Source organism: Amaranthus tricolor, chromosome 14, assembly GCF_026212465.1.
Source record: "Amaranthus tricolor cultivar Red isolate AtriRed21 chromosome 14, ASM2621246v1, whole genome shotgun sequence".
NCBI lineage: Eukaryota > Viridiplantae > Streptophyta > Magnoliopsida > Caryophyllales > Amaranthaceae > Amaranthus > Amaranthus tricolor.
In genome coordinates this window covers 7,713,499-7,723,154 of record NC_080060.1, presented here as the reverse complement: position 1 = coordinate 7,723,154, position 9,656 = coordinate 7,713,499, and the positions used below count along the sequence as shown (strand labels likewise).

At 31.5% G+C, this 9,656-nt stretch overlaps 1 protein-coding gene across 1 annotated transcript; it reads left to right on the top strand.

Moving 5' to 3' along the window:
- Nucleotides 1-2,372: 2,372 nt before the first annotated feature.
- Nucleotides 2,373-6,257, top strand: LOC130799635 (floral homeotic protein PMADS 1). The gene is made up of 7 exons (XM_057662797.1): nucleotides 2,373-2,815; nucleotides 2,928-2,994; nucleotides 4,618-4,679; nucleotides 4,786-4,885; nucleotides 5,455-5,496; nucleotides 5,605-5,649; nucleotides 5,828-6,257. The coding sequence occupies exons 1-7, from the start codon at nucleotides 2,628-2,630 to the stop codon at nucleotides 6,005-6,007; spliced, it is 684 nt and encodes a 227-aa protein (XP_057518780.1). The 5' UTR covers nucleotides 2,373-2,627; the 3' UTR covers nucleotides 6,008-6,257.
- Nucleotides 6,258-9,656: the final 3,399 nt, after the last annotated feature.

Here is a 9,656-nt window from a genome sequence, read left to right as displayed (position 1 = left end):
TGGTTACCCAAGTGCAAACAGTCATTCGTCCACGTATGCACAAATTTCTCTTTGTGAGGAATCCCTGTTCCAGCCAAATACCGCACGACCCTATTGTTCCTAGTCGACCAAGTAGACACAATCCCTTCCCACCTGTTTTCAAATTCAGGGATCGTCAGACTGTTAACCAAGGGGTTCCATTTTGTTTGCTGAATATTTGTCCCTGTTGATTTCTGTTGCCACCGCACAATTTGTCGACCATGTTCTCCACGTCATTGACAATATGCCATACGCATAATAAATGTCGTACATCTGCATTAAACAAAAATTTAAAATTAATTGCAATATATATATATATATATATATATATATATATATATATATATATATATATATATATATATATATATATATATATATATATATATATATATACATATACATATATATACATATATATATATATACATATATATATATATATATATATATATACATATACATATATATACATATATATATATACATATATATATATATATATATATATATATATATATATATATATATATATATATATATATATATACATACATATATATATATATATATATATATATATATATACATATATATATATATATACATATATATATATATATATATATATATATATATATATATATATATGTATGTATGTATATGTATATATATAGATCAACAATAATTAATCATTAAAACCTGTTTACCTGTAAAGACAACACGAATAGCTGCAGACAAACCCTCTTCTTGATCCGTTACGATTACGTTAGGCGTCTGAACTCTGCCGTAAATATCCCTCAACCTCTCCAACACCCAAGAATAAGACACAGCCGCCTCATCTCGCATCAAACAGAACGCAACCAAGAAGTTGTGATTGGTTGGCGTCATTCCAATTATTTCACAAAAGGGGCCACTTTTGCTTATTAGTTTTGTACATTGTGTCTATCAACACAACATGGGGCCACGAACGTATCATCTGCATAGATATAGGATTTGTAATCAATAATCTATTTAACTGCCCCTCACTATCCAAGTCTGTCCAAACTACATAATTATGCTCTGTGGCTATATAAAGACAGTGTTGAAGAGGAGTCCTACCATTCATCTCTTCTCTCCTTATTGACTGTCTTACATTATAAATTTGATTCATACTAGTAAAAAAACCAGGAAAATTCTTTCTAATTGAAGTCATTATAAACGCTGGTTGCATGCCAATTGCACTAAGATCTCATATGTGCTGCCTAATATCGACAGTCATCCTATTTACTCTTATTTGACCATCTCTGTACACCAAGAACGGGTGGTTATGTCTTCCTTTTTCACTAGGAAACACTCTTACCGTCCAAGGTCTTTCCCCTGGTTTACAACTACTTCCTAAAATCATAAATTTACACCCACAAGCCCTACTTTTAGAATTAGGTCGGGCAACATTGTCTAAGTTATGCAAATCACCTCTTATATTACCATAGCGGTGACATCTTAAGTACAAACTCATTCTAGAACGTCCTTCCTTTTGTTTATATGAAGCACGTGTAAATTGAAAACCAATTCTTAGTGCTATCTCATCAGCCCAAGCATATAAATCAACTACAGAATCAAATTCCCTATCGATAACAAATCTGTCAGAGTAATCTACATTATCCCCTAAGTTTTCAAAGTCCTGCAAATATAAATTTATTCTTAATAAATTAAAGATTAAACTATTTAATATATTAACAATATCAATTAGTTTAATAATTCAAATTTCAATATATTAACAATATCAATACAAAAACATGAAATAAAAAATTTTACTAAATAAAATACATATATAAAATAAATTAAATTAAAATAACATAAATAAATAATTTAAGTAAACACAAAAATATATATAAATATATAATAAAATAAAATAATTTACTATAATATTTAATAAATAATAATAACTTAAAAAATAATTATAATAAATAAAAAGAATTAATTTTTAAAAAAAAATTAAAAAAATATTTCCAAAACCCCCAGTCGCACAAAAAGTGCAACTGGACCTAGGCTGAGTCGCACAAAAAGTGTGACTCTCCCTAGGTCTGGTCGCACATTTTGTGCGACTAGAGGGGGTTCTGGAAATTTTTTTTTTTTTTTGAAAAATTTCGAAACGATTAATTACTTATCGAAACGTTATCATGCTCGTTTTGGTTCGCCATTGTTATTCGATGTACACTTTTAGCTTGTTTAAGTTAATATAATATTTTTAGAGAGTTTTAGAGAAATGTTATAGTTTTTGAGTTCAAAAATTATGCAGGAACAATCTTAAAAATTCGTTATATATAGAGTGGCGATACAATAAAAAAGTAAAAGAAAATTAAAAGCTTATAACAGAATCTGCATAATAGTCAGTTTCATTTCTTCATAGTCCTTCCCAAAACTTCACCATTTCAGCAACTCTAGTCATTCTCTCCAACTGCTTTCTCCTTTCTCTCACTAACCCACCTCTAATTTTGCTTCTTTCTCTCTCTTTCCCTCCCTTATCATGATCTTTAAAATGGGGAAAACCACAACCATTGAACAGATCCAAAAGAGAGCGAACCCTAAAAAAACAAAGAAATCGAAGAAGAAGAAGAAGATCAAAAATGGCGAGAGGAAAGATACAAATTAAGAAAATTGAGAATCAAACTAACAGACAAGTCACTTATTCTAAGAGAAGAAATGGTCTTTTTAAGAAGGCTAATGAACTTACTGTTCTTTGTGAAGCTACTGTTTCGATTATCATGATTTCTGGTGCTGGAAAACTCCATGAATTTCTCACTCCTGGAATCACGTATGCTTTAACTTTTATCTCTTTTTTGGATTTATTTTCTTTTTTAGGTATTTTTGATATTTTATTTAAAAAAAATTGAATTTTGGCGTTGATTTGTGTGGGTTGTTTGCAGTACAAAAGAGATTTATGATAGGTTTCAAAGGACTGAAGGGGTTGATGTATGGGCCAAACAATACCAGGTTAGTTTTGCCTTTTTTATTTGAAACCCTTGTTTATGAATTTTGGGATCATATTATATTAGTAAAAACCTGTTAATTTTTATGATAGACTTATTGATTTGTTTAATATTGATGTTGCAATGGTAATAATGAGTTGGAATTTGGGAAAGGGTTTCTTCCATGTTTATTTTGGGTATTCTTAGTTCGTGTTACAACACCTAGATTACGCTAGCTAGTTGAAACAATCTCATGGAATAAAAATCATGGACTAACAGCCTATTGTAACATAAATAAGCACTTCATATAATAGTGTGAAGACCCTTATTAGGCTTTATTCTAACAATTGATGAGTGGTCATCTTGGTTTGTTGTGCCAAGTACCAAATAACCTGCGTGGAAGGTGAATTTGATAACCTTATTGCTCATACACACTAGAGGAGATTATTGGGTGTCCGTTGGGGTTGTGATTACATAAGGTTTGGATTATTGGATGATGTGAAGAAAGGAGTGCATGACGGGTACCTTGGACGAGGCAAAGGGGTGCCAAAGGGGTGCCTTGAACAAGACACATGGTTAGAAGGTCATATTTGTGTTATTGTGAGAGTTTCTTGTTCGAGCAGCCTGGTCCAGGCCCATTGTTTGCAATTTCTATTTTATTGGGCTATTTTGGGTGGAGGCTAATAAAAAGGGAGAAATAGGGTTTGCGAATTCTATTTTGTTGGGCTAGGACATGCTTGATTGCCATTAGCGTAAAGAATTAGGGAAAAGCTGTAAGAATGATTTCATCAACAAACAAAAAAAAATAAGCAATGTGAGTGTCATGCTTGGAAATGAAAAGATAATTATATGATTAACTAAGTCAAATCACTAGTAGTCACATAATCTGCAAACTGTTGATACCAAGCTCAAGGTGTAGATTAGAAAGGAATTTCTTCACCAAAAATATGATCTGGTTTATTTGGGTCCCAAAAACCCATTGGATGATGCATATAGACATTTTCAATCAATTTTCCATGTCAAAATGTATTTTTAACATCGAATTGGTGAATAGACTAAGACCTGGATAAAGCAACGCATAAGACAAGACGAATAATAGCTGCTTTGACCACATGAGTGAAGGTTTCATCACGATCAATGACCCCAAATCTTTCATTGCCTTGTGCTTGCTCAAATAATTGATATTCACATATAATTTCTGAAGTGTCTGGGAAAATCTAGGAAAGGATAGAAATGCCCATTATATTAAGATTTTTGAGTTAAGTGTGTTGATTGGTAAAGTTTCGTCATTGTATATTTTGAGGGATAGGGAGTTTCGGATAATGAGACGACTAGCTGTGGATATTTAATATATCTGATCTCGTAGTCCTTCCATGATAATGAAGCTTCTTGTGCTCCTATGTTAATCATTTGAGAACTTGTCTAGGTGAAATTTTTGGTTTTTCTTATTTATGCTTTAATGTTGATTACTTCAGTACTTGTTTAGTAATTTTTTACAATGAAACATTACTTAAGAAACCATCAGCAAAAATTATGATTTGGTGCGATTTTAAGATGAGGAATGATCTAGTTTTTGGACTACCTTCTTAATACGGAACTCTTTAGAACTACTAAGTACTAACCTTGACCAAATTCGTATTTTTTGCAGAAAATGCAAGAAGAGCTTCAGAGTTATTCTGATATTAATAGGGAGCTTCAAAAGGATATCAGGTGACATATATTTGTTGCAAAATGAACCTGTTTCGTTGTGTTCGATGGATTATGAGTTATTTTGGTTTCACTGATTAGGTCTTGCTTGTGATTAATGATTTGGTAGGCAGAGAATGGGAGATTTATTGGAGGGTTTGAGTTTTCATGAGCTGCACAATCTTGAACAAGAAATGCAGAACTCTGTAAAGGTCATTCGCGAACGCAAGGTCTTGTCTCCTTTGGCTTAACATTTACAACCTTCTTATTGTTCTCTTAGTGCAATCTGTCACTCTTATTTACTGGTCATATATTTTCAGTTATTGAAAGCAAGGCGAGGGATTACGTATTCGATCCCTTTCATGCTTCCATTTCTGAAATATCCGTCAAATAATATCACTGCAAGAAAACGCTTTTTAGCAACATAATAATTTATTGCCCGAAATCGTTTTCTCGCCTCCCATCTATTAAGTTAGTATAAGAAGTTTTCTCGTCAAAAAATGAATTCACTGTGTAAGTTTATCACTAGTATATGTACCTTATTTAAATGGGCTAAAGATGTATAGTTCTTTGTTTTTTGATTATAATGGACTAAAGCAAAATGGCTCATTAAATCATGTGCAACTTCTTATTTATGAGAAGTTGCACATTACGTTTGCTATCAAGGGTCAATCGGAAACAATTTTTTTATTTAGTCTTATCATTAACAAGGGTAAGATAGCGTAAATCAGACCCTTCCAAATCTCACCCTAGGTGGGAGTTACTTAATGTTGTTGAAATAATGCAATGTTGTTGGCAGTATAAGAAGCTTGAGAATGACCTCAATACTACCAATAAAAAGGTTAGTCCATAACATTTCCTCCCGTCTTATATGCTTGAATTTGTTGTTCTTATTTGTCTGCCTATGTATTTAACTCGAAACAATTTTTTTTTTCCTTTTTTATTTCAGTATCGAAATGCGAAAGTAGTGCATAGAAGCCTTCTCCAAGAGCTTGTAAGCATTTTGTACTATAATTACTTAATACCAAGTTACTGACCTCTAAATCTCTGGCTTCGTCTTTCTTTTTCTTACTGAAAATGATTGTTCTTCTCGATTGTGCCCCTTTTCTGATGGCTAAAAGGAAATTTGACGTGTACTCGCTCATTAATCTTATACGACATAATCATGGCAGGATCTAATTCCGAAGGATGAACCACACTATGGGTTGATTGATAACGGAGAGTACAACAATGTGCTTGGATACAATGATGATTCTCGTATACTTGCTTTGCGGTTAAATCCTTGTCAACCTAATCGTCATGGTGGTGCAGGATCGGGATCTGGATCATGTGTAACTTATGCATTACTCTGAGTATCAGCTACTAAGAGTGTCACACTAATTATACTTGAAATCTATGAGTTTGTGTGAATTGTGATGTTGTTCCTATTTGTAACAGAATTGTATGATTTTTTGTTGCCTGAATCATTGTGAGGATTTGTTGTACTGTTTTATAACTATGATACCATCTATTACATTTCTTAATTAAGGGTAATGTTTGAGAATTTCTTAATTAAGATTTATAATGGGTTGATCTAATTATTTTTACTATTTATTATTATTATTAAGGAAAAATTGATATTAATAATCCAATTTTGTACTCATTCATTGTGAATAGTTTCACATTTGAATTGTTTTTTAATAATCTAAACTTTGCCATATATTTGCCTACAGCATATTATATTACTAATAATAGGGTATGTTGACAGCAAATTAAGATGAAGGTTGGATTATTCATAAGAAACTAAGGACAATGTTGGATTATAAGAAAATGATCTAAAGATATTCACAATGGACGAGTAAAAGTTAGATTCTTAAATGGTGTAAATGCAAAACCGTTTCTTTTAAGAGAAAACAAATTTTGAAACTTAAAAATAAAAATATAAATCCTCTGGAGATTAATTTTTCAATTATTCATTCACTCATAATCCCGCTTTATATTCTATATCTTCATTATTTTCATAATCCCTCATCTATCATTTTCTTCATTATTTAGTCCATCTTTACAATGAGTAATAACACTTCTCTATATTATATCATCTTATTTTCAGTTTTTGTTGAATATATGTTGAAGTTTTAGGAAATTTTAGTTTTTTTATTTTAGTATTTGTTTTGTTAATAGTCTTGAATTAGCGTTATTTCTTTTAGTTCTTCATTTACAAATTCATTAAATATATGAATTTATCAAATGCGTATTGCAAACAATGTAGCAATGGTAAAGTAAATTCATGCCCTTGATTTGCACAAAGCTAAATAGTTTTAAGTGCGTCAAACTAAATGGAACACTTTGGAACGGAGAAAGTAGCATTTTTGCGACTTCTAAGGGAAACTGAAGTACACCAACAAAGATGCATTCGACATTTCAATAAATGGCAATACATTGATTTGATCATCGGCCATTCCCAACTTACAACTTCAATAGATATAAGCCATTGCTTTCAAAATCTTGATCAAAAAAGCACAGATGAAATTCAACAACTTGAACACAAAACTTTGATTCTTCTTTCTCAAATATATGATTTAAACTACAGGTTAATTAGCCAAGACATACATGCTGATGGGCTTCCTATACTCAGCTCTAGGCTTTAATATACGATCTGAACAAAGCTGTGAATTGAAGTACATTTGTAAGAAAAAATGAGTACATAAATAAGCAATGGCTAGATCTGCAAAACTCTGATGACAACAATAGATCTTCATCGATATGTTCGTGTGAAAGCATCTCTAAGATCCATTGTATCTCCAACGACAAAATTCATGAAAAATTCATTTGATGCACAAAACAATGCTCCTTGAGACATATACATAACGAGCCTCAGAACAAAGACCCAGATAGATAAAAAGGCTTATCTGCAATCAGAAAACCTCGCAGAAGCCAGAAGCAAATTGAAACCAAGAGTAAATGATTGAAGCAAAAATGATTCTCCAACTTTGTATGATTACATAATACCTCCGTTCTGAAATACTTGCGACTAATTGTGACATGTTGTGTGAGAAAAAATTGACACTATCAGTTGAAAGTATAATGGAATGAAGAAATTATATTTCTTTGGAAAACTCCTTTGTGTTTGTACATGTAATTACCAGTAACTGAAGCACATAGTACCTTACTACCTTTGCTTGATCTTCAAGAGCAACATTGGCCAAGACAAACTGGAACATTAATTAGCATTAAACAATTTCATATAAAAATTCATGTATGACTACTTATCTTGTAAACAACTAAGATTAAATGCGCGAAACTTCGATGAAACATAGGGAAAAATAATAACTTAGAATAATTACCGCCCTTAAGTTTCTTCAAAGTGATCAGAGTTGATATGTTTTCACAGCCTTTAGAATATCTGGCTTCTCTTCACAAAATTGCAAATGCTGAACAAGTGCTCCACAATGAACCCTAGCTATGTGAGCTGGTTAATATGACATCTTTGTGGTTCAGAGGTTATAAACCTATTTAAGAGAGCATTATCCTCCTATTAACTTTCGTGGTTTCTAATTTCAGGGGTAGGAGACAATTAACTATTCTTGATGATGTATGGAATGAGCATTAGAGATCATATATATATATATATATATATATATATATATATATATATATATATATATATATCACACTAGAGATCCATTTAGGGTAAGGTTCCCCTTGATGTTGGTGAAATTGTGAAGGTTGATTTATGTTTGTCAATGGCATAAAAGCTTCCAATTTGTGAAAACTACTCAAGAGAACCCATAAGAACATATGTGTGTAAACTTCATATTATATTGTCAATCAAATACTCCCTTTGTCCCTCTCAATTTGCACCATTTTCTACATTAGTTTATCCCACTCATTTTATACACTTTCCTTTATTAGTTTATCCCACTCATTTCACCCCTTTCCTTTTTTTAGTAATGGTTTCACTCTCTTTCTTTTAATTTCATTCATAAACTTATTATCCTCATCCACTTACCCAATTCTCCTTTCCAATAAATTTCACCAAAAAATTTTAGGTGCATTCTCATAGGGAGTAAGCAACCATGGCTAACTATTTATGAAAACCCTAATGCAAAAAAAAGTAAAACCAATATCACAACTATGAGACCTATTGCTTATTCCAATCATCACCAACAATTGACAAATATCTTCCACCCTAAAATTAAACATCACCTAAGTTACAAGAAGGACAAGTGTTTTATAGTTAACAGAAATACTAGGTATCATGGTTGGATCAAAAACCTCATATAAAACTCCAAGATGTATACTAGATAGATCCCATAGCATAAGTTCATGGTAAGCATCGTCCAGCTTGCCGCAAAATGCATAACAAGCTCAAGTACAAGACGCCAGTCGTACGACAAATAAACCAAGCCTGCATGAAAAAGTATAAAACTCAGGCACATACATGAGGCAACCATATATATGTGTAAAATACAAAACAATCAGTAACCCAGAGACATCTCAACACTCATATGAAGTTAAAATTAAGGTTTTTTGTAGAATACGCTAAGGAATCAATAGATCTAAAATATATCATTACAAATCAGGAAAAAAAAAAAAAAAAAAAAAAAAAAAAAAAAAAGAAAAAAACAATCCTGAATTTTGGGAAAAATTAATTTAGGGAAAAAATTTCCAGAGAAGACCAATTAAGAACGAGAAAATACAGATTGCTCATAAAATACAGAATCAACAGCTTCTTTGATTCACAAAGTTGATAAAGCTTTAGTCTTGCAATATTTAGAGAAAAGGATAATCAATTATCACAAAACTAAATTAAATCGCGAGATTTGCAAAATTTCCTGGGCTTGAAATCTAAGATTAGCAATGACCACAAATATAATTTCTTCAGTGTGATTAAAGTGAATAAAATCATCACTAACATAACCTAATAACTCTTACTGAATTGAAATAATTTGAAATTGAATACAGATCAGAACAAGTTGGAGGAGAGGATATTAAAAACCCGACGAAAGAATGTATACGAGC